At 42.0% G+C, this 24,393-nt stretch overlaps 4 protein-coding genes across 8 annotated transcripts; 2 read left to right on the top strand and 2 right to left on the bottom strand.

The window, feature by feature from the left end:
* Positions 1-116: 116 nt before the first annotated feature.
* LOC114847377 (uncharacterized) lies at positions 117-3,514 on the bottom strand. 3 transcript variants are annotated; one of them, XM_029137018.3, is made up of 14 exons: positions 3,417-3,514; positions 3,157-3,213; positions 2,878-3,004; positions 2,687-2,776; positions 2,416-2,603; positions 2,298-2,334; positions 2,099-2,210; positions 1,816-1,930; positions 1,667-1,728; positions 1,187-1,392; positions 962-1,085; positions 819-860; positions 710-737; positions 117-638 (listed from the first exon to the last, which is right to left on the bottom strand). In XM_029137018.3, exons 1-14 carry the CDS (start codon positions 3,508-3,510, stop codon positions 508-510), a joined length of 1,413 nt encoding a protein of 470 aa, XP_028992851.1. In that variant the 5' UTR covers positions 3,511-3,514; the 3' UTR covers positions 117-507. The 3 variants fall into 3 exon arrangements, with proteins under 3 accessions (XP_028992851.1, XP_028992854.1, XP_028992853.1); XM_029137021.3 differs by having other exon boundaries at positions 1,673-1,728; XM_029137020.3 differs by having other exon boundaries at positions 2,298-2,331.
* tmem169b (transmembrane protein 169b) lies at positions 3,429-7,297 on the top strand. 2 transcript variants are annotated; one of them, XM_029137022.3, is made up of 4 exons: positions 3,429-3,550; positions 3,880-4,095; positions 4,630-5,016; positions 5,146-7,297. In XM_029137022.3, the coding sequence occupies exons 3-4, from the start codon at positions 4,749-4,751 to the stop codon at positions 5,781-5,783; spliced, it is 906 nt and encodes a 301-aa protein (XP_028992855.1). In that variant the 5' UTR covers positions 3,429-3,550; positions 3,880-4,095; positions 4,630-4,748; the 3' UTR covers positions 5,784-7,297. The 2 variants fall into 2 exon arrangements, with proteins under 2 accessions (XP_028992855.1, XP_028992857.1); XM_029137024.3 differs by lacking the exon at positions 3,429-3,550 and having other exon boundaries at positions 3,953-4,095; positions 5,149-7,297.
* A 337-nt stretch (positions 7,298-7,634) lies between these two features.
* On the top strand, positions 7,635-13,761 carry xrcc5 (X-ray repair complementing defective repair in Chinese hamster cells 5). The gene is made up of 21 exons (XM_029137221.3): positions 7,635-7,788; positions 8,106-8,219; positions 8,333-8,516; positions 8,746-8,794; positions 8,909-9,031; positions 9,247-9,426; positions 9,512-9,626; positions 10,022-10,160; positions 10,268-10,380; positions 10,462-10,524; positions 10,614-10,751; positions 10,837-10,924; positions 11,184-11,314; positions 11,462-11,658; positions 11,916-12,006; positions 12,174-12,243; positions 12,374-12,483; positions 12,732-12,828; positions 13,002-13,069; positions 13,148-13,222; positions 13,351-13,761. The coding sequence occupies exons 1-21, from the start codon at positions 7,774-7,776 to the stop codon at positions 13,363-13,365; spliced, it is 2,175 nt and encodes a 724-aa protein (XP_028993054.1). The 5' UTR covers positions 7,635-7,773; the 3' UTR covers positions 13,366-13,761.
* LOC114847453 (collagen alpha-2(VI) chain-like) lies at positions 13,692-22,497 on the bottom strand. 2 transcript variants are annotated; one of them, XM_029137220.3, is made up of 28 exons: positions 22,200-22,497; positions 21,295-21,456; positions 20,585-21,195; positions 20,467-20,487; positions 20,316-20,381; positions 20,160-20,213; positions 19,982-20,026; positions 19,866-19,892; positions 19,758-19,784; positions 19,608-19,652; positions 19,464-19,517; positions 19,100-19,162; positions 18,246-18,308; positions 18,118-18,171; positions 17,987-18,022; positions 17,840-17,902; positions 17,400-17,462; positions 17,046-17,108; positions 16,884-16,946; positions 16,748-16,798; positions 16,573-16,671; positions 16,053-16,115; positions 15,826-15,861; positions 15,706-15,751; positions 15,463-15,615; positions 14,674-15,129; positions 14,552-14,590; positions 13,692-14,463 (listed from the first exon to the last, which is right to left on the bottom strand). In XM_029137220.3, the coding sequence occupies exons 2-28, from the start codon at positions 21,443-21,445 to the stop codon at positions 13,862-13,864; spliced, it is 3,114 nt and encodes a 1,037-aa protein (XP_028993053.1). In that variant the 5' UTR covers positions 21,446-21,456; positions 22,200-22,497; the 3' UTR covers positions 13,692-13,861. The 2 variants fall into 2 exon arrangements, with proteins under 2 accessions (XP_028993053.1, XP_028993052.1); XM_029137219.3 differs by having other exon boundaries at positions 21,286-21,456; positions 22,200-22,496.
* Between the last annotated feature and the right edge of the window lie 1,896 nt (positions 22,498-24,393).

The following is a 24,393-nucleotide window of genomic DNA, read 5'->3' as shown; positions in this document are numbered from 1 at the left end:
AGTATATTTAAGTATGTAAAACATACTTTTGAGTGTTCTTTTACTGAAAGAGGTCTTGAATATAGGACGTGTTCCTGTTCCTTGTGCCAAAACAGCTCAGTCCTTACTTACATCACTGCCATAAAGATATCCAGGTGTATGATTAAGCCAAACTGTATGAATGTATTATTAAATATACTGAACTACAGTCAATTACTGAACAGCATTATATTACATTGTAGAAACATTAAACATAAACATGAAACCTGTAAAGAACAATCTTATGTTGTGCAGTATTTTAATATTCCACTATTCTAATATTCAAAATATGTTCTGTGTATTGTGAATATTTAATAAAGTAAAATATAAGTCAAATAAATATTACACTACTGACAAAGTTCTGTAATTAAACTAAACCATAAAACCACAATTTAGTATTTTTTTCCACTGTCTACTGCTTCAGAACTACAATAACAATATAAACTAGGACCTTAGAATAGAAATGACAACAAACTTCTCTTTTAACCCTCAGAAGTTGAATGAAAATGGGAACTCATCGTCATTGGATTTATCTTTTTTGGTTCCCAGATGGCTCTTGGAAGTAAATGGAAATTGGAAGTCATCATTTTGTTCTGGCTGGTCAAAGAGAAACTGGGAGCCTGCCAAAGAACAATACACACGTTCAGAGTAGGAAGCACGTCACAGAAACAGATACTGACTGGATACTTACAGCTTAACGACTTTGATTCCGAGGTTTTCTGCAAATGTGAACATGGTTTGTTTACTTTGTTCTAGTAGCACTTTATGAAATAGAGTAACATGACAGCACAGAACAGTACCTTCTCACTGAAGAAAGAACTGGTGAAGGCAAACGAGGAGTCCTACAAAAAAGAGAACCAAATATACATATAATATTATATTATATATATAATATATAAAATGCATTTCTATCAATAACCAGCTTGTTTTTCTGGTTCCTTACCTCATCCTGTGGTGAACCTATGTCAAATCCAAATCCAGAGAATGCTGGGGTGCTGGGGACAGAGTTCAGAGTGAATGGGAAGGCAGAAGCTGGCCCTTGCTGTGACAAGCTGGTGGAGCTAAAGCTGAAATAAATACACACAACAAAACAAAAAAGATATACTGTAGCCATGAGTTGTGGTCTTAAAAGTGACTCCAAAGGTAGAACAACTTGACAAAGCCTTACTTAAAACCTAATGTCTTAGTTGAAGAGACAGCTGTCTTTTTCGCTGGGGAGGAAGACCGACTAGTTTCTTGAGGAGATGAATGAGGGAAAGCAGTGAGTCCATCACAGTAACCTTTACTTGGTGCTGGATCTTCATCTACAGACACACTACCCTCTACATCGTGATCCACTTTATCATCAATCTCAGACACTGTGGTTTGCCGTTCCTGTGCAGCAGGAACACATAAATAATGAGAAACTCTGTACACACAATAAACGGTCATGTGATTCAGTTCAGATATTGGATCCATAGGATGTAGGCATTTGTAGAGACAATACAATGTCATTTATAGTACTGTATTAAAAAGTGTTATACATGTGTACTAGTTTATAGTATATATTAGTAGTAAGAATTATACTACAGCCAACCTTTATACTCATTATAGATCTTCAACAGCTCCCTACCTGGTATAGACCTATTTCTAATATACCAAATATTACCATGACCTGGTCCCCTTCCTTGTCCTGCTCGCTGGTGTGGGTCTCATGTGGCTGTATGGGTTCTGATAAAAAAAATATGTTGTGTTCATAAAGAAGAGATACCAAACATGACATTTTGCCTTTTAAAGGTGTTTGTATTCTCTATTTACCATCAAACTCTTTATATGAACACAGCTCGTTGCTTGCTCCTACTGTGTAATGGCTGGAATCCTTGATTTCCTCATGAATGGCTTGAGCATTTATCTCTGCAGACACTTCATCATTCTGCAACATATTGTTAGGCAACAGTTTGGCAGATTTTAAAAGGACCTTCAATTCTAATTTCACTTTACACAAGCATTGTGAGAAACACAGCTACATCATGAAAAGTAAGTATTTCACACTTGCTAGACTCGATGCATGTTAAAAATTTGCTTGTATTTATACAAGCACCTTAGTCTGGTTGAGATGAAGGCAGGATATACCAACGCAGGAATCACTGTCCTCCTCTGTCTGATGATCGAATTCCTTCTCTGGTTCGACTATGGGCTGCTGATCAGAAACACTACAAAGAAAATGTTAATTAACCAGAAAGCATGAGCAAGTGGCCATTTGTCTTTCTATTTAAAGCATCAGAATCACTGCATGATACTTGTCTCGTAGTTCCTCAGCGGGTGAAGAATTGGCTGCTGGGCGAAACAAAAGCATAATTTAGATGTGTAACGAGGTTAGCTTCAATAGACAAAGTAGTGATATAAAAAGATGATTACCAGTAGAATAGTCCAGCTTCTTCTGTTTATGAATTATTTGCTCATCATAGCTCTTGATCCTACACTCGATAGCCTCGTTTTCAGCCTGCAGCACGAGGAGCTCTTGAGCCAGAGGGTTTCGGTGGTAATATTCCTGATGTGACTGGAATATCTTTCTGTAGCTTGTAAGTTTTTCTTCATAGACTTCCCTTGTTAGATTAGAAATCACAAACAATTCAGCTTTGTTTTAATTACACCGCACTTGGTAATCTGCAGAACTATGTGCACCCACGTGTCGTTGCTGTAGCTGTCCTTCCTGCTCTCCAGCTCTGCTTTCAGCGTCTGCTCATACTGAAGGAGCAGGCTGTTAGTCGCCCTCATGCTACAGTGGAAATGCACAATGAGAAGAAGGGGCGATATATTAACATTCACTATATCATGACTTTACAGCAGTAAAGTCAGGGTTTGGCCGGTCACTCGCACCTTTTTGCATTGGCTTTGTTGTGAGCCACAGTGCTCTGTTTCACCCTGGTTTCCTCCTCCAGTTGTGATATTTTGCTTTTGACTGATTTAATATAAGACGTCCTCTCAATAACGTCAGCTCTGCAAACTGACGGCAAGCACATTTATTGTGATACAACATTACACTTGTAAATAATACAGTAAGGTGTCCATCATGTAAATAAAGAACCATTTCATGTTCATTGTCTGGCTACACTGTCAAACAACAAAAGATTCATTTATATGTAGCTAACGTTATACCTTTAATTTGTTGGTTGAGTTCATTCTTCTTCTGAGAAAGCTCCCGAAATTGAAAAGCTACAATATATGAATAACATGTTTTATTATTTTTAATTAGTTAAGCTTATATCCAAAATATAAACTAAGATAAAAAATTATGTAAAGTCCTGTCTGAATTAGCCTCATGCTAAACCTTAATTGAAATCTTAGACTAGTCAAGCAAACATAGTATAAACACAATAACGACTGTTAAACTTCAATAAATTCAAAACAGAACTCACCGAGCTGAAAGAGAGCCGTGTCGATATTAGTGAGTGAAAGTGTTTCATTAGTTTTAATGCCAGAGTTCGTTCTGTAGCTCAAACTGTTCGCCATGCTAGCTGCACTGCTGAGACGTTAGGACGAACAGATGCACGTGAGTATGAAAAAAACACACACAACATTTGGAAAGCTTTTCTGATTGTGATTAAAATAATTTACCTCTAGTTGTTATTAAATATTCTAATATTAAGTATTATATATAAATATATATCTTAGTAATAGTTAGCAGTTTTCATTAGCAGTTTCAGTTAGTGCTCAAGTATAAAATATTACCGTTAGCTTTACGTCATTTGCGATTAGTAGGTGGCTACCACTCATTTCATATTTAGACACTTATCAGTGACTATAGTTGTGTTAATTATTAAATTATTAGTGACCAATTGCAAAATGATTGCACTACTGGGCGCGCGTTTTATTCTGCAGCCAGTGTGATCGCCTCTCCGGACGTGGGATGACGGAGGATGAGGATTGGCGTACCACCGTTGACAGGGGCGGGTTTAGTGCTATTCTGGAACTCATCTTGCGCAGCGCATCTGTATCAGCAAAACCACAGCGGCTAGATGTGTGGACTCCTGCAATGTGACTCATTCTGTAATATATCCTTACACGCAATTGTTTTTCAGCCCGCGCTGCTTGAAGGTAAGGTCACATTTTTATTCCGACATGTGTCGCTGACCGGCTGGCGTCTGCGGACAAAAGAGCGGACATGGGTGGGATTTAAATGGGAGTGGATCAGCTGGGTGAAGAATGGGTTGCTTTGTTGATTTCACCCCCTCGATCAAACTATGCTTCCTTTCTTCAAACAGCAGAAGGTGGCTTTGATTTTTTTTCCGTGAATATATCTGGCCAGGATCATCACGGACAGGATAAAGCTGATCCACTGAGTGTGGAATATTCCATGCGTGCGCTGTCACGCAAAAGAGGGACAACCCCCCCTCTTTGAAGAAATCTGTCATATGCTTTGTTTGCCATCAGCGCAGCGCTTTGCTCCCTGTCTGCTCAGATGCGTCTGTGCCATTTGATCAAAAGTTTGACATTTGGTATTTATAGTCCACAACAGCCAACTCTGCAGAATATAGGACAGGAACATGTAGAGAATTAAATTACTGAGTGTGCAAAAACAAATGTGCTTTGTAATGACAATCTCTATGTGTTTGTGATTTTATCATTTAGGTTTTTTTCAACATCTTCATCATCTGAGGAAATGAGATTACATAGTTTTCATAAGTAATACTCGTCTATAGACACAAAAGTTGCCTAGTGACATAGAGTCTGTTGGATCAGGTGAGACCATGGCACAGGTGGAAGAGTCTCAAAGCGAAGGCAGCCCCCAGATGATTTCCCTAAGGTCAGACACATCAGGGAACCATGTTGATGACGGAGACGTTGGACCCTCGATGAGGAGGAAGAGGAGGAGGAAGAGAGACCAGCGCCCAGAGTCCATTATCATCTACCGCTCTGACACGGACAGGGCGCCTGGAGAGGACCAAAGCGTAGAGGAGGGAACCGAGAGGAGCTCCGAGGAGGGAGCCAAATTCCTCTGCACACCTACAGGGGAAGGTGAGAGGGTTGTGATACTTTGAGAACACGCTATAAAAGTTATTATCCTTGTATTTTTATGTTCACCAAATACAAAACGCATGCATACTTTCGGAATTGGCTCTTGGCTTACGTCACGTTATCTTTAAGCAGGAGGAGGTTGGAACCTTCCGCCAGACAGCCGCTATGTTACCTTGACAGGCACCATCACTCGGGGCAAGAAGAAAGGCCAGGTGGTGGACATACACGTCACGCTGACGGAGAAGGAGATCAGGGAACTGGCCAAGTCCAAAGAACGTCTTGATGCAGAGTGTGAGGCGGGCGACGGCTCTAAACGAACCTGCAGCTTGGGGGTCTGCCAGGGGCCCCATGTTGTCCTCTGGAGCATTTCCTGTGCTCCCGTGGTCTTCCTCCTCTCCTTCATCACCTCCTTCTACTACGGCACGCTCACCTGGTACAACGTCTTCCTGGTGTACAACGAGGAGCGGACTTTCTGGCACAAGATCACCATATGCCCCTTCCTCATCATCTTCTACCCCGTGCTCATCATGCCCATGGCGCTGTCTCTGGCGCTGTACTCCGCTGTGGTGCAGGTGTCCTGGGCCTTCGGTGAGTGGTGGCAGTCAGTGCGTGACCTGGAGAAAGGCTTCTGTGGCTGGGCCTGCGGGAAGCTGGGCCTGGAGGACTGCTCACCCTACAGTATAGTAGAGCTGCTTGACTCGGACACTGTGTCTGGCACCCTGCAGAGCAAGGCCCCCAGTGAATTCGCTCAGACGTCATCGGTGTGAACCAGAGACTGCTGAGGCCCATACTGACAATGGCATCACACTTACAAGTGCTTTGCTCAGTTTCAGCAGATGGGGCAGAATTACCTGGGTTTAAAATAGTGATTTTACAACAATATTTCTCGGATCACAGGTGATGAAGGACACCGGGTTTGAACAGTCCAGATAACACAAAGCACATGTTGAATTTAACAGAAAGGTATTTGGAAGCAGCCTCGTTATACCTCTCTGCCTATGGTACCTATCAAACACTGCCTAAACTCTCTGCTGGTGCTGAACTATTACTAAGTGTAAGTGATTTTCACACTGTGCATGGTTGTGGCTAATTGTCCATTCTTTTCTAACTGATTGTTATGGTCGGCACAGATCACCATGGCCACCTGTAATTACACGACAATGCTCTGACCTTTCACCTTCCTACAGGTTGTAGACACTGATGCACATACTGTATTACTGGAAGTCTGTGAGTTGACCACTTCATCTGTAAATATCTGTGAGAAATGTATGAGTATTGCTCAACAACGTGTAACATAAGGCTGGCACTGTCTTTTATGTGAAGGTCTCATCAATAGGATGCATTTGAAGTGAGAAAAGCTGGAAACTGCTCCAAAATGTGATTAATTACCTACTCTGCCCATTTTTCTTCAGATCTGATATAAACCATTCTAAATTGATCACACATTTACAAATTGTTTTAGTATTTTACAGCAGAACATTTTTTGTTAATCTCTTAATGGATTTGTGAGAAAAATGGTTCCATCTCTATGCTTTTATATTATCCATTACCCACATGAGGTTTTGCTAATATAAACATATTTCTTAGCAGCTTGAGAACAGGAATTATCCCTGCATGCGAGTTCTTGCTTGTTCTGGGCCTCTAGGCTAAGTGTAACTAAAGTGTTAGGTCCGCTTTGGGCTCTGTACTTTGACTTGACAGTGTGAAGGAGCAACACAAACTGACCAGTCTGTTTTTACTATCAAGGACCTGAAAGGAGAAGTCAGCTGTGAATAGAAGCCATAGTGATGACTACCTGGCCAATCAAACACGTCTTTTCACTGTCACATTGTTGAAGGTATCAAATGTTTGTGATTATAAACTACATGGTTTGTCTGTAGTGTATTAGTCCACAGAACATTTAAGTTCACTGTGATTTTCTATCCAACAATACATCATCCGCTGCATCTTCAATACAGCCAGTTCCTAATTTTTATTTATTTTAAATATTTTTTTTCTTGTACACAATTGTTTTTGTAGCTAGGTGTTTTATACTCTGGTGCTTTGAAATGAATTTATTGAACAACTATTTTTATGTGACTATCAAATAAATACCTACTGGGTTTGGTTTAAATATAAATTATTATTACTGATATAATTACTTATGAAAAACCTTGGCTGAGATTAGTGCTTACATATTATTTTCATACATGTGAAGACATGGATGGTGGTGAATTGAAGTATTATGACATGTTATGCAAATGCAAAATTAAAACTAAATAAATATACATAAATAGTTAAATCATTGCATTGTAGTTGTGTTACAATTTTGACATTTTTATTAATTTTGACTACCTCCTATATTTATTGTTATATTTTCTAATACAAATGCATTCTAAGTAACTCTTGTTATTTAGTAGATATTATATTTTATCTCAAATCATGAATACAGAAAAATGAAATAAGGTAGATATAAATTCATTCTGCTCGGTGCCACTTGAAACGCTGGAGGGCGTTTGACCTACATTTTATTATGACAATTCACAGCAGGGATTCTACGTTGGCGCTAAAGAAAACGTTATTACAACTCACTGCTTAAACTCGTCCTTTAACAAACCGGTATATCAGTGAGCAACTTTACATATAAATGAATGTAAAATCGTAAAAAACGTTAAAATTACTGCGGAACAGTTCTCATTGTAAACAGGAACCAAAGGTGGAGCCGTTCAGTTTCTCTCCGGAGTCATAACAGCGGCACACAGTCTAAAAGGGAGGGAGATGGCTTGGGCTAAAGTAAGTTTGCCTCCTTTCATTTCCCATTGAAATTTTAGACAATTGATGCGTAAACGGTGAAGTTGTTTACAATTCTCTTATATTGCGCCGTTTGCAGGCGTCAGAAGCCGTTTTTTTGTATTTGAATGAAAATCTCAGACAAGGAAGCGACATGTCGGGACATGTACGGACAGAAATAAACGCTGTCACGCTCCCATTGAATAAAGTTCTTTGCAAATTTAATATCGCTATTTGTCATAGAAATATAAACACCTCTTTGTGAGTCAACTGTAACAATACACCAAATAAAAGCCGCCTGATATGTTTGTTGTCTACAGTCAGCGTCGGTGCTGTGCATGGACGTGGGGTTCTCCATGTCCAACAATGCTCCGGGTGAAGAACCTCCGTTTGAACTAGCCAAAAAGGTCATTCAGAAGTTTGTCCAGCGCCAGGTACCAGTCTAGTTTTGATCGAGAACGCTCTTAGCTACTCCTTAAAGCATGGAGAAAAAAAATCCTCTGTTATTTGCAGCTTTCACTGGTCTAGTCATTTATGCTTTTTCCAGGTTTTTGCTGAGACAAAGGATGAACTGGCTTTAGTTCTGTTCGGAACAGATGCCACCAAAAACCCCCTGGACCGAGACGGCCAGTACCAGAACATCACTGTCCATCGTCACCTTACAGTACCCGATTTTGAGCTTCTAGAGGAGATTGAGCACCAGGTTCAGCCAGAGAACCAACAAGCTGATTGTATCCTTTTTATTAACTAATCAATAACTGACTTCTTACTTTAGAATAGAATTTCAGCATTATTGTCATTATAATTATAGTTAGAAGGTGCAATGTTCAAATCCATGATACGTATAATATGAGGGTTTTGTTTTTGTAAATGAATTTGTCAGATTCTGTTTGCATGCACACACACACGTTCCAAGGTGACGTGCAACAAAGGCTTTGCTCCTTAACGACTGTTCAACAGGGCTGGATGCTCTTGTTGTCTGCATGGACATCCTTAAAACAGAAACCAAGTAAAATGTTTCCCTTATCTCTAATGTCTTTATATGACCGTATAATATGGTGATTGGGTTACTGGGTGTTTACATAGTGATGTGACTGAAACTCTTTTGGGTATTTATTATCAGAGGGAAAAAGTATGATCGCCTCAACATTGCCATGTTGACTGATCTCAACACCCAGGCCAGTGCAGATGACCTGGATGTTATTATTGAAAATCTGAAACAAGCTGGCATCACACTGCAGTTTTTGTAAGTTTCAAACACTAACAAGTTGTATTATTAAAGCTAATAGCTTATATAATAGTTGAAATAATTAAATGTCATTCATTTTATTCTTCATTCTCCCTTCATTTTATACTTTGTACAGTTAATGAAATTAATGTTGTTGGGTTTTTTTTAAGCTAAATTAGTTTCAACCTCATTTCATAACATCACTTGATATATTGATTTATTCATGCTTCCAGTTTACCTTTTAACACTGAAGATGGTGTGGTGAGTGGAGGAGATGTAGACAGAAGAGGCCCTGCTCACCCCTCCACAGGCAAAGGTCTGTCCAGTGAACAGCAGAGTGGTCTGGACATCGTCAAACACATCATGCTAAGTCTGGACGAGGAGGACGGCCTTGACCAGGTTTATTCCTTCATGTCAGTGCTCTTAATTAACACTGAACTTTTTTCTCTTTCCCACTGTTTTTTGTCTGAAACATGCTTTTTTCCACCACTATTGTAGGTGTGCACTTGAACAGCTGCATATGTTCAAGCGTATTGAAAGGAGACCCATGGCATGGCCCTGTCAGCTGACCATTGGCAGCTCACTGCCTATTCGTATTGTTGGGTTTAAAGCAGTAAGTTGATTAATATGAACCAATTGTAATGTATACCACTTGATTAATATGTATTATTAAACTATTTCTCATTTGAAATAGATTATTTATTTATTTTGTTTTGGATGGTTCATAATTTATTCATAATAGCTTTGCTCTAACTTTTAATACTGACATTTAATATTATGGTATAGAAGTTATACCATATTAAACATTTGGACTAGTGGGTAGCTGCATAGTAGTGCTGTTCCAAACATAGGGTAAATTTTCGTCTTGTGTCAGTGCTGTTCAAATGATAAACGCAGCAAGGTTCTACTGGACAAAACAATTGAGCTAAGCCTGGTTTGCTCTCGATTGGGTTAGATGCGTTCTCATTCAGCTTGACCATGTTTATACTATCCTCCAATATCCACCAGGTGACAGAAGAGAAGCTTAAAAAAACATGGATTTCAGTCGATGCTCAAACAAATGAGAAAGAAGACATTAAGAGAGAGACTGTCTACTGTCTGGATGATGACAATGAGACAGAAGTGCCGAAAGATGACACGATTCAAGGTGAGGATGCATTTGTATTGATTGCATCTCTTTCGACTTGAAGCAATGAAAGCACACAGCACATAATTAATTCATCTTTTAAGTTTGACTTTGAACTGTGTTCGCAGGTTTTCGGTATGGAAGTGACATTGTTCCTTTCTCAAAAGTTGATCAAGATCAGATGAAATACAAGCATGATGGGAAGTGCTTTGCTGTACTAGGCTTTACTAAGCAACACATGGTACAGTACTATATAATAAGTGTTTAGCTAAATATGTAAATGTAAAACCATTTTTACCTTATTTTTACCGTCTGCTTGTAGATACAGCGTCATCTGTTCATGGGAAATCAGGTTATCAAGATGTTTGCTCCCAGTGGTGATGAGGTGAAATAAAAGCAAATGAGTTCATTGCTGGTGATTGCATGCTTTGATCATGACACGCTCCTGTCTTTTTCTACGCTCTGTCTGAGCAGCATGCAGGAGTAGCACTGTCAGCCCTTATCCGGGCACTAGATGAACTCCAAATGGTTGCCATTGTACGGTATGCCTATGATCGGCGCAGCAACCCTCAAGTAGGAGCAGCGTTCCCTTGCATCAAACAGCACTATGAGGTGGGAGTGCATACTGTGAAATACACTGTTATTATTATTCATTCATTTAAGCGCATGTGGCTAAGAGCCTGTCTGCCCTCCACAGTGTTTGATGTACGTCCAACTGCCCTTCACAGAAGACCTCAGACATTTTACGTTTCCTTCTCTCGACAACAAAAAATTCACTTCGTCAGGTACTGTCTGCATATTGAGTTTTCTGTAACACTTGTTTCTTACCCTACTTAAGTACTTTTCAATCTGAAATTGAATGAAGAATGAATTATTATGAAGTGCAAATACATCTATAAAGTAATATAACAGTACTTGTACTTGCTACAGAATGTGATGTTTACTGGGCATGACATCAGTTTGCCCCAAGATCCTGTTTACACTTGTGCCAAAACTTGAATAAGCTGTGAATTGAATAGATTGTGTGTCTTATGGTTTCTTTAGATGCACAGCTGTCGGCTGTAGACTCTCTCATTGACTCTATGATGTTGGTAGAGAAAGATGAGAATGGAGAACAAAAGGACATGTTGAAGGTCCACCACATTCCAAACCCTGCCTTCCAAAGGCACTTCCAGGTACTGCAATACAGTTTTTTCAGTTGCATCAGTAACTTCAGATTAAAAACACTGCTCTGTATCTTTAGAACTCCACCAGGTAGAATTCTTCCTTTCTGCCAGACAGTTGCTTTCTGTCTCTTGTCCTTGACCCAAACTTTCTTTCAGTGCCTGCATCATCGGGCTTTAAACCCTGACATGCCACTTCCTCCTATGGAGCCATGGCTCAAGGCTGCTCTTGAGCGTCCTGAGGTCATCAATGAGAGATGCAAAGTCCCACTTGCAGAGATAAAAAGGAAGTTTCCTCTCACAGAAGTGGAGAAGAAGAAGAAACTCAAGACCAGCGCTCAGATTTTTGGCAAAGAGTAAGTGAGTCAGTTGTTTTTAAAGATTATGATGATACGACTGTGGCTCATAGTGTGAACTGATTTGTTTCTGATTTTCTGGTATCACCTACAAAATCTGTAAAGGAGTATTTGTACTTTAATGAATTGTACGCATCAAAAAAGTTTATTTTTAAGCTTTTCATTTTCCGTGCTTTACTAACGTTTTACTTGTTACAAAAATAACAGTTTGTAGAAATAGTTTTCAGTGTTTGTACTGATCCTTTTGTGATTCATAGCTCTGAGGCAGCAGATGCCCAGAAGGCAAAAAGAGACGAAGAGGAGGAGGACTATAACCTGGCTGACATTGCTGAAGGCACTGTTACTTCGGTGAGAGGACTTGGATGACACAGAGGAGAGAGAACCACTTTATATTGAAAGCAGCTATTCCAAATAAATAATTTTACCGCCTGCTCAGAAAGACATGCTTAAGTCGGTAATATTTATTTGTTTCACTTGGGCTGTCACTAATAATAAACTTATCCACACTTCATCAGGTGGGAAGCGTGGATCCAGCCCGAGACTTCCATGCTCTGATCAAGCAGAAGAATCTTTCATTTGGAGAGGGTGAGGCTCTGTCTGTTTTTTTTTTTTCTGGCTGATCAACATTTTCTGCTTTCTGTATAAAATCTCATACCTCACGTTCAGCGCTTGTAATTGTGTTTATCTCTGGTTGTGACCCCTGTGTCCTCCCCAGTCTGCCAGCAACTGACTCACAGGATAGAGCAGTTGCTTAGCAACAAGAACACACACTACTACATGAAAAGCATCACCTGTATCCAGGCATTTAGAGAGCAGTCCGTTAAGGTAAACAGACGTTCACTTTCCCAGCTGTAACATGCCTCCTGCTGTGGGGGTTTCTGTTTTAACAGCCTGAGATATTATTTTAAGATATCAGTGCATAGTTTTGGTATGGAGTCAACTGAAGTCAAAGATAGGTCTGTTTCATTTTTCACAATGCCTTTGGACTCATGCTGAAGTCTTTGCATGTAGACATTAGCTTTTAGGATACACACAAATGGATTTGAAGGTGTTTCATATCTTTTTTAATTCAGCTGGGGAACGCTGAACTCTTCAATAGCTACCTCCAATCCCTGAAAAGGAGCATCCCAAACAGAGGCCTAGAGGTCTTCTGGGACCTGCTTGTTCAAGGTATGATAAGCTTCTTTAATTGGAGCTGCAGGATTTCTCTCAAACCATTCCTCCCCTGAGATGAGTTCAAATGTTCATATACCTTTTCTTGAGTGCAAGTAAATAACACAAACGTGCAAGAAGATTGATTCCTGAAAGTGTTTAAGTGCTCAAGTGTTGCCTTTGATTAACAGATGCTGTTACTTTGATCAGCAAGGATGAGGTTGAAGGAAGTACCGTATCCAAAAGTGAAGCCAATGAGGTGAGTCAGAGAAAATGCTCTTAAGTCGTGTGAGGCAAAAAGATGATTATTAATGACTAAATGCTGTTTAATTTTCAGTTTCTGGTTGGCGAGGAGAAGAAAGAAGAGGAGGCCGCACCACCAGCTGAAGACACAGGAGATGTTGACGACTTGGTATGTGTTCGTGTGTGTTAACTAAATATCTTGTGTCCACAGAGTCCGTGAAGCCATTTCTTGTGAATTTACAGGATGTGTCTAATGACGGCCTTATCCTTCTACTTTTCCTCTCTTTTCCTGTGAAGCTGGACATGATGTGAAAGGGAGCGTCCTAACTGGAAGTGCAGAGACACGAGAGGAATGCTACCATTCATCCCACCCAGACCAAATCAACTGTCCTTTGTTTTTACTCCCACTTGGAGACGCCTTATACTGACCATACACAGAAACTATACACAGAGCAAGATTTGAACTTTTTACCCATGGGAATGTACTAATCATTAATTTTCACATATGATGGTAAAGCCTTTATGTGTGTGTTATTAATAATGAATTGTACAACTACCATGTTTGAATTCTGTAGTTATTCACTGTAATGTTGTTGAAATATCTGAATTATTCTGTGCTGAAAAACGTGGACACGGCGTTGCTTTTATCTGTAAATTCTCAAAGTGCATGTTTATTATCTTAAGTCATTAAAGCCTCATAGTAAAGGAGTGCAGTGACATGTTTTGCAAAGTGCAGTAGGTCATAATAAACCTGTATTAAAATGCTAATGTTAGCACCAGAACACATTCATCTTCACACAGGGTTTCTCTAACATACCCACTTGATGAAACGTTCAAATAAACTGGACCGGGTCAGATCAGAGAGGTCTTTTCCTTTAAAAATGGCTTCCTGGTCACCCATGGCCAGCATTATTAACACTTCTTGGTCAACATCACTTCCTGGGGCGATGACTGTGGAGACCGCCTGTGCTCCACGCATGGCGCTAACCGCCTCGTCCAGGTTCTCAGTGTCAGTGATGCCGTCCGTGATGAAGACAAACGAAATCTCTGCATTGCGCCTGGTTTGCCGAACGTTTCCTTTACTCAGGATGTTGTCTATGCCGTGGAGGATGGCAGGCCCCACGCTGGAGGAAGAATCCAGATAAGTCAAGCGCTCGATACCGTCAGCAATAACAGCGGGGTCGTGCGTCAGAGGGAAGGCCACGCGGTTCTCGCTCTCCTTCCCGAACTCTAGCAGTGCCACGCGGGCTCGCATTGAATCTGTCCTGCTCTGAGCCAGTACCAGTCGGTCTGCCACCTTCTGCACAAGTTCCAGGGCGTGCTGGAAGTTCTTCATTCCCATGCGCTCTGAGCCATCGAGTAGAAAAACCAACTCCACTGGTCTGTTGGCACACGGAGCTACGTCTGGCTCTGTAGTCAAAAAATAATTAGAATCATTACACTCTGAGCTGCACATCATTAAAACATCCCTGGTAATGTAGCCAGGATTAACACCTACCACTCTTACAGGGAAGGTCGGGGCAGACAATCACTGGTTCTGTAAGGGACATCAAGGAGGCATATGTTAGACAGATGCTCAAAGGGACCAGTCATGGCCCCCTGCTGTTCACACAGTCTTACCTGGACAAAGCACGGTCTCCAATGTCTCCATGAAATCCTCAGCAACCAAGTCAGCGTATCGCCTCATCTCAGTGACACGTTCCTTCTTGCCGCACGCTATCGAGCCCAGAATCTCGTCATCCTGCTCCTTTTTAAACATGTCGCCGACCCCGATGGCGTTCACCACCACGCTGTCGTCCTCACACATGTACTGGAGGAGATCCTCGTTGTCGCGGGGGTCGAAGCGGCCGTCGGTGATCACCACCACGGACACCCTCGCTCTGGCTCGCTTGCTGTCCCTGATGAGGTTGTCGTAGGCGAACTTGAGGGCCGATGGCGTGTAGGTGCCCCCGGCGATCCACTGCAGGTTCTTCACCGCCGTTTTAAAGGCGGACATGGAATTGATGTTGGGGTCGTCGAGACGTATGGCCTCAAAGGTCCCGTTGTGACTGTACTGCACGACTCCAACTCTGGTGCCTGGAACAGTGGGAGTCATTAAGCTTCAAAACGAATAAGCACAGTTTTCTGACATACCAATTTTTCAGTTCCCAACTAAATTCCATGCACTCATCCAATGTTCTGTTTGACTAAATTGAAAGTGTTTACACTTCAGCACAATGAGCAACACTTAGTCATTGTTGTACAGTCAGTGTTAATGTAGAGCACAGGCCCAAATATGGTGGTTCTTCAGATATTTTTTGCTCTAGCTTTGTTCAGTGATTCAAACTTTGGTCCATCTTTCATGGTGAAGTCGTCTTATTACGTCAAACTGTTCTGTGAGGATTTACAGGTGCGTCTGTGTCGCTGTACCAGTTGTCGATGCAGGGTCGCTGGCCATAGATCCCAGTCTGTTGATGGTGTTGACAACAAAATTCTTTTCGAGGGTGAAGTTTGTCAGGCCGACACTCTCTGAGCTATCAATCACAAATACAATATCCAGAGCTCCACAGAGCTTCTCGCAGTCTGAGAACCGAAGACAAGAACACAGTTAGCAAGAAGAACCAGGCTATTAAGCTGCAGTACGTCTGTAGGACGGTGGTGATATTTGCTTACCACAACAACCACAGGTCTCCCTGATATAAGTCATGACATCACAGTCCTGCAGTGACAGGTAGAGATGTTGGAAACTATACAGCCAAGAAAATACAGATGGAAACTGTAATGTTTACTCACAGTGAGTCCAGGATCGCCCACGGGTCCTTGCTTTCCCTGCACACACACACACACACACACACACACACACACACACACACACACACACACACACACACACACACACACACACACACACACACACACACACACACACACACACACACACACACAAAGGCATCTCAGATGTTATGCATGGTCATGTCATTATTGAATTTTTATTATTGAGTGGCTGTGCTGTTACTCACATCACTTCCAGGTTCTCCTTGAGGTCCTCGCTCTCCTGGTCGACCTGGCTCGCCTGGTTTCCCCTAAAGAATCCAGTGTGAAGAAATTCTATAATAACTGTATAATACTGCATTTATTTGTGGGTTGTGTTGCAGTGACTTTCTGCTAAGTCCACCTGGTGTCACCAGATATCTCAGAACTGATGGAATCTCTTAAATGAATAGAATACAAAAAATGTGCCAGGAGAAATAACTTGAGGCTTCACAGCATTTCTTCATCAGCTGAACCCTCACAGACTAAAGTCATATTTATCTCTATGGCGCATTTCCACATATGTTATTACCTAACTAGCCTAAGATAAAGTCATGTGCTCATAAAAGGTTACTTATCCCAAATTAATCAAAAACATTTTTTTCACTGAAGCCTGGTCTAACTCAATATCTTAAGATCTCGACCTTAGTCAAAATAAGATACGTGGTTGTCATCCTGAGCACCTTGGACGCACCCAGTTGGAACAGGAATTGGTTAGATTATTCTTACTGGTCCTCCTGGTTGACCCTTTTCTCCAGGATCTCCTTTGGCCCCACATTCCCCTCGGCCTCCCCTTGGTCCTCTTCTGCCTGGATCACCTCTGTCTCCCTGGAGCAGAGTTACTTTAGACTCAGCTGTGCATTAAATAATGCAGAAGCTTCATAAAGTAAACTGAGGACAGTACCGTGGGCCCCCTCGGTCCTGGATAGCTGAATCCTTGTCTTCCAATGTCTCCCTTCAGAGTAAATGATGATCAAATTCTGCTTTTTTACATACAGTAACACAATGTCTAGACAATACAAGCTCATATTTTTGCCCACCTTTGGTCCGACGGATCCAGAGTTTCCCCTCGGTCCAGGTTCTCCAGGATTTCCCTTGGTGCCCTGCATTTAGACAACGTTGCCTAGAGTTTATTTCACGCTGTAGTTTTATGCTAATGCTCCATCACAGGGCAAAAAAAATCTTTTAAAGAAAACACACACATTTACTCCTGGGTCCCCTGACTGTCCTGGCTGACCCCTTGGTCCTGGCAGCCCCTGGTCTCCCTGGAGAGAGGTTAATAGAAAGGTTTCACTGAATACCACTTTTTATACAGCCCACATATCACTACACACATTGGTACTCAGAACTACTACACACATTGTTACTCTTTTACAGAACACTTCCTTGGAAATGTGTTTTTGTGACAGAACACTCTTCTCTGGCTTTTTTTGGCAGGATCGCAGTACATGAAGGCGAACAGTAACTACTGGAGGCTTAAGGAAGTCTTTCTGAGTTCCTAAGAAGCTGCTGAGTCATCCTGCTGCTAAAATCCACCCACGGTATGATCTCCTCACCTTGGCGCCCTTGAGTCCGTCTTCTCCGGGCCGACCTCTACCTCCCTGTGGCCCTCGTTCTCCCTTAAAATAAATGGATGTGTCAGGATTTGCACCAGACCATTAATCATCAACCAATGTGTACAAAACACAACAGTAACTGAGAGACCGGAATTCTTTATTTCACTTAAATGTGGGTCCAATTTTCCTGACATAATCTGCTTAGGGGATCTTCCACAGCAGCATGGAGGCCACTTATAGGAGGCAGGTGTACTTTTACTGGTAAAAGTAGAAAACAGCTGAGAGATTTAAAACTCAGGGGACTAAGATCAACAGGAGTAAATGAAGAGGATTGTTACTCAGCTTCCATGTTTTCGTAATAGATCTTTCCCCCTAAGCTACACTACAATATGAAGGGATGCTGTGTTATGTATGTCTGCACTTCAATTACTTAAACATACCTTATCTCCTTTTACCCCATCACGCCCTGGCGTTCCCTTTCTTCCAGGGTTCCCTCTCCTTCCCTGTTAACAGTTATTTAAACATAATTAAAAGCCAACTGTAGTAATTCTTGCAAATTAAAATGTTACAGAAAATAAGTACATTACCTCCCAGCCTTTGGGTCCAGGTAAACCATTAGGCCCCTGAATGAAAAGTTCTGATTCAGTCATCTTTGTAAAAATATTATTAGTTTTTTTTGTTAAACTTATAATAATAAAAAATTCATTTGGTTCTGTACCACAAGTCCTTTAACTCCTGGGAGACCTGGATTTCCAGGATGTCCTCTTTCGCCCTATGGATTGGGGATTCTAGTCAATGATTCTGTTTTTATAAAAGAAAATTGCCATTCTGCTCTTTTTCAATTACCTTTGATCCTGGATCACCCCCAGAACCTGGTCGGCCTGGTTTCCCAGGGAGGCCAGGGTCACCCTAAGTAACAAGCCAAGTTACTGAATACAGTAAACAACACATGAAATGTCCACATTATTGTTAAAATACATAGTTTTATAGTATATTTAAAAGTTTAACTTTGAACTATGAGCATTGTCACAATATATATGTTAATCAATGTGGGAAGTCTCCCAGGCTGTAATGCACATGTGGGTGTGAGGCCAAGAGCTAGAAAGTCGGAGGAGCCTTATGAAAAATCCATGGTTTATCTCCTGTGGCTGCTTTAAAACGTCTGACAGCTTGTCAGCTCAGCTTGAAAACGTCAAGCTGAGCTCCACATTCATCTAAGCCATTTTTTTTACCGCCTCAGCTGCTTTGGACCCCATTCATATCACATCATTCTGCTTGTAATCTCCGACGGCTGAGTGAGAAAAACATATGTGTTTACATGCCAATTTGTAATTCCAGGGGAGAAATGTGGGAATTCGTGACATCTGTGTCTCCCACTTGAAGATGAATTAAGAAAGGTCAACAAATAAACCGCCAAATGGCCTGAGAGGAGTTTTCCTTGCAGCCAAATGAAATGAGTTTACTTAGATGGAAATCAGGGTGTAACGTTCAGGAACAACGCATGGACAGTCCTCCGTTTGAACACAGGGGGGGTTTCCTGTTTAGAAATTGAGCAACTTGAGTAAAAGCTACCATAACAGCCCAACTCCCACAGGTGCACAGAGCTGGAAAAGTTCGTTTTAATTTAGAAATCCACCTAATTCATTTGTTTTTTTTTCATTTCCTCATTTAGTGATGCTAGTTTTGATGCTAGTACAGACCTTTGTGCCTTTTTCACCTGGTGGCCCCGAGTCCCCGACTTCTCCTTGGTAGCCATGTGGTCCCTTTAAGGGAAAATCCAAATGAATCATGCTGAACCCACCACATTTTTCACCTACTGCACAATAATTAGACATGTTATTGGTGTTCCGCCTGCAACCCTACAGTACATTGATACAGTGCTACTCACCAGACGTTACACTCAATACGTCCCCTGTGTGAATCAGGGCAGGTAGGAACCAAGGTTATTCTGAACTATTCTTAACTCAAATGTTACACATGTGAAAATATGAAGTGCTGACACTAAGGTTACACTATTACAAAGCAGTACGAGGAGCAGTTCACTACAGCTCAGTAAATACTGACCTGGTCACCTGCTTCACCTTTGCAACCAGGAGTTCCTATTCGGCCCAGTTTACCCTAAATGTGACACAGACACGTATGTATCAATGAACTGAACATGTGAGGTCACTTATACTGTACATGTGGCTTTGTTTAGTTATTACTCACCTTTTGTCCGTCGGTTCCGTTCCTGCCAGCTCCTCCTGCCCCTCCCTGAACATCCAGACGCCAGTGAACACACAAATGTATAAATGTTAACAATGTTGGATGAGGTCGGATCTAAATGTGTGTAAGCATAGCTTTGAGGTCTTTATTAACCTTTGCTCCAATTTCTCCGATTTCCCCCTGTGGGGGTAAAACACATCCATTAATCATTCAATACGATGCATTAACCGAAGGACAGAAATATTAAGATTTATTTCTCACCTTTTCACCTTTTAGGCCGATTTCTCCCTGCATCGGAACACAAGCACGTGTTATTGAGATGACCTGCTTTTAAAGAGCAATTACATGAATGCATCAGTCAAGCAGCTTAAACGAACCTTTGAACCAGGTCGTCCAATTGGACCTTCGATGCCAGGATCTCCCTGAGACATAAATCAGTGAAGTATCAGTGAAGTGAATCAGTGAAGTTAATATGCAGGAGCAGTGTTTAATAATGACACCGAACTGACTATGGAGCTGCTTTGCTCATTTCCTATAATCTGAATATTTACCTACCTGTGCACCCCTTTCACCTTTTTGTCCAAGTGGCCCACTTTCTCCTTTTATACCCTGTTAGATGTAGAAGACATCTTACATTTGGACATTTTAACAAAATCGGTTTTGGTACAAGCTAAAACGCAGATCACTCAATTGTGGCATTTCATTACTCACTTTTGGGCCTCGAAATCCTTTCGGCCCTCGGATTCCAGGCATTTCAAGGCATTTGTGTGAGTAACACTAAACGGTTGAATGAAACCACATTACAATTTATAAAGGAGCAGTGTTTTATGCATTTTAATAGCACACACCAAATCTTTCTTACCTGTAAATAGGCTTGATATTTCTGGAAGGACAACACAATGTCAGTATAAATTTCACAGTAAGTAAATTTATAATTTAACCTTAATCCAACGACCAGCATTGGCTAAATTTCAGATCACCATGGCTTTTATGATGCGATCGATCGACTCAGTCTTCATCTTCGGTCGCCCATCGACGATCTCCACGGCCATGTAGTCGTCGCGGTACAGCTCATAGGGAGAGTTGGCGATCTCCCTCATTCCTAACTCATCAATGTTTCTGGACGCTGCCACGGAGAAAACATGGATGCCTTGCTCCCGGGCCCTCTCCGCCGTCGCCTTGATCCCCCCGCATGGATTCCCCGTCACATGTCCGTCAGTTATGACCACAGAGAAGAGCACGGCCTTCGTCCCTGTGAAGCGACGGGTCAGCTGGTGTGTCATGTTTTTGAGGGCGCAGTCGATGTAGGTGCCTTTCCCCAGATATCGGATCCCACGGAGGCTCCTGATGAAGTTCTCCTTGGTGGTGAACTGGCTAAAGACCACCTGAGTCTGGGAGAAGTGGAGGCCTCCTATGGACCAGACGATCTGGATGCGGCCCATGTACTCCTCATCAGCAAGCCTCTCCACGAACATCTTGGTGAACTCCTTCACGTCCTCCACCAGGGCGCCGGGCGGGGACTCCTGCAAGGCGATGGTCTCGGAGGTGTCAATGGTGAAGAAGAGCTTGATGGGACAGTCAACGGTCCCAGCTGCAGGCAGACGTGTAGCTCTGAGCAAATACTATACATTATGATATTTAATGCTGACATTTTACTGGGCTGAGCATTTGTGGAACTCACTCTCACAACCTTCAGGTCTCGGCGTGGGCTCGGGTTCGAGTGGAGGCACGGTCGGCTGCGGGCTGTCGCCGGGCCGGGGTACGGGCCTGGGTCCACGAGGGTCCTGAGGGACCGCAGCTCGGAGCAAGCACAAAAAGACCAACCCTGAAAACGTAACCATTTTCCTGAAACCTGCAAGAAAGACCAGACAGGGAGCGACGAACGTGACAGTCGTTGAAGGTTTGCGCTGTTTTTTTTTTTTAAACTCCAAACGCCTTCAAATGCAGGAAATAGCTGTCAGACGCTGAGACTTCACAGGAGGCGTCTCCACGGAGCTTGTGTTTATCGTCGTTCTAAACAGTGTCAGTAAATATTGTGTAGAGGAAGCACAATATTTAAACTGCTGCTGGAAAGTCAGATGGGCTTGTTGCATTCCACCTGCTTAGTGAATCTACCAACTATTTAAAGCCAAGACCTCCAAACTCAGAGACGCTGGCTCAGATCTCGTGAAATAACATGGGGGAATAGTTGAGCTGATAAAACAGAGGGAGAACGGCGCCTCGTGAAAGCAGGTCATTACAGTAACAGACTAGAAACAAGCTTTTGAGAAGCAGTGCTTGATTGATTATTGATTTGACATTAAGAGAGCAGCACATAAAAAATATGGATGAAAATTCAATCCAAGACGCAAAATAAGGTTATTTAAACTTGCTGAAATCCATTGTTCAAGTACATAAAGTAATTCTTGATATCACGATGGTGCTGCGTCCTCCATTATCCTCCATTAATAAGTTTTAATTACTTAGTTCTACGCTATGAAGTAAAAAAAATAAAACACAAACAGGTGATAAATGGTTTGACGTTTATTCTAACAGTGTCGCCACAAAAACGCGACAGTAAGTCCTGTGTAAAAGTTAGAAAAACTGTGAACTCACCGCGAGAAACTGGAGACTGTCGGGAAAAGTTACGCAACTTCCAGAGACCGCGAGGAGCAGATACTCATCTCAGCCGGAAGGTTCCCATATCTGCGGACTCGGGTCCGGTTCTGGTCTGGAGGAGCCGCCCGCACTCAGCCTCTGCTGACGCGCGAGCTCGGGCAGGCGCGCGCGCGCACTCGTACAGTCGTCAGACGCTATTGATGTGAGCGTCGAGCAGCAGCTGGCTTCAGAACCGAGTCCAGGACAAAGAAGCAATTTTGGCGCACGAGGTGTTTTTGCTGGTTGTGTTGATTCTGAATGAATCTGAGGGTCACAGCTTCTCAGACTCCACTCCCACGGCCTTACATGGAGAGACGGCCGCTGTGTTTATCCCACCAGTCCATGAGAGATGACCTGCTGGAATTTAACCGCTCGGGCCGTCCAACAAAGTGCACTCCATACAGCCATTATTCAATGGGATGATTTTATTTGTTAAAGTCAAACATGACTACGTCTTTAATGATTTTCTAGCACTTCTTTGCTCGTCTGACTGTTTATTAGCCTATATACCGTATGTGGCTTGTATGATGACACTGAATGAGCTCAGTTCCAACTGCCGTAAGACATAAAATCATTCCCCATCGTCTTTCGAAGGACTTCTTCTTTTCAGACTATGCAGATGGATTATTACAGACCTGCCCGTCTTTTCATGCCTCTGCGATTTTATTCATTTTTTTAATGAACCAAGGACGAAGATGTGTCCTCTCTGCAGTAACGGAGCCGAGGTCACTCAGTGGCTCTGATGAATGGAACTTCATGCTTCATTTAACTTTAGTATTTATAAGCTCGCAGCGCTGTGAGATATGCTCTGGTGAAAACTTTATGAGAGGTGCATCCTGGCTGTGGAGCCGATCAAGGACTCTCGCCATAGAGATGAATCAGCTCTGCTTTCCCAGTGGGAGGCATTAAGAGCGGGGATGTGCAGACACAGATTGCTGCTGTAATTATTCATTCATTTGAGGAACACAGTCATTGGTGGGACCACCGTCTATGATCGTGTAGTTGCAGTTTCCTCGAGTTTTGTTTAAGTTAAGACTGAAACAGTGAAGCTTTTTAAAAATACAGTATGAAGTGTTGGGTAGCCACAAGCTTGGAGACGAGAAAATTAGAATTAGAATCAGCATCAGCTTTAATGGCCAAGTTTGCTCAGGACAACCAAGGAATTAAATGTGGTCTGACTTCGTCTTTGTTTCCTTGTGACATAAAAAAAATTCTATACAATTTTAAATATAGTCCATCCATCCATCCATCTTCTACCACCTAATCTCGTATGTGGGGTCGCGGGGGGGCTGGAGCCTTTAATTAGTTATTTCCAAAAAATAAACAAATGAAGAATATAAACTGCAGCTCGCTGTGTCACAATCAACAGTGGTTATTGCATGTTGTGAGTCATTGAGTCACTGAGAGCGTTTAAGGATAGTAGATAAACGATGAGAAAACTGAACCTAACAGAAACTGTTTGTTTTGCTAATTCTTAACGTATGACACACATGTCTGTGATGATACAGCTGCTCCTACATGAAAAAACAGATCTCAACAAATAAAATGAAACACTAATGGAAAAAAAAATTTGGAATGTTAATTAAAAGGGTGTAAAAAAACAAGCAGTGCAGTCTGGAATAACCGTACAGCACTTTGATTTAACAGAGGCAAAAAAAATCTACACGCTGTAGAAATGATATTTAAAATGGCTCCAAGACAAAACAAGGAAGTCATGTTCAACAGAAAACATAGAAAAACTGCACTTTTGGGATTGGACACGTAGTGGCGTGTGTCCTAGTTTGAGGGATGGCTTTTAATCAGGTCGCAGGCACACACACACACACACACACACACACACACACACACACACACCCTGACATCTGCAATAGACACTGTGTGATGATCTTGCGCATACACGGCTGTGTGCGTATCGACCTTCAAAGCTCTGAGCTCAGTAAGTCTCTCATCAGGGGTTCAATTAGAGAAATGCAGTGATACTGCCAGTGACCTGCTCGCGGAGTGTTGCAGCTGATTATCGAGCACCTAAGTGTGTGTGTGTGTGTGTGTGTGTGTGTGTGTGTGTGTGTGTGTGTGTGTGTGTGTGTGTGTGTGTGTGTGTGTGTGGTGCGCTTTCTAAAGAGATGCTGAGTGAGCAAGTGAGCGATTAGGA

Source organism: Betta splendens, chromosome 21 (assembly GCF_900634795.4).
Source record: "Betta splendens chromosome 21, fBetSpl5.4, whole genome shotgun sequence".
Lineage (NCBI taxonomy): Eukaryota > Metazoa > Chordata > Actinopteri > Anabantiformes > Osphronemidae > Betta > Betta splendens.
The sequence above is the reverse complement of the archived record's forward strand: the minus strand, read 5'-3'. Positions and strand labels throughout refer to the sequence as shown.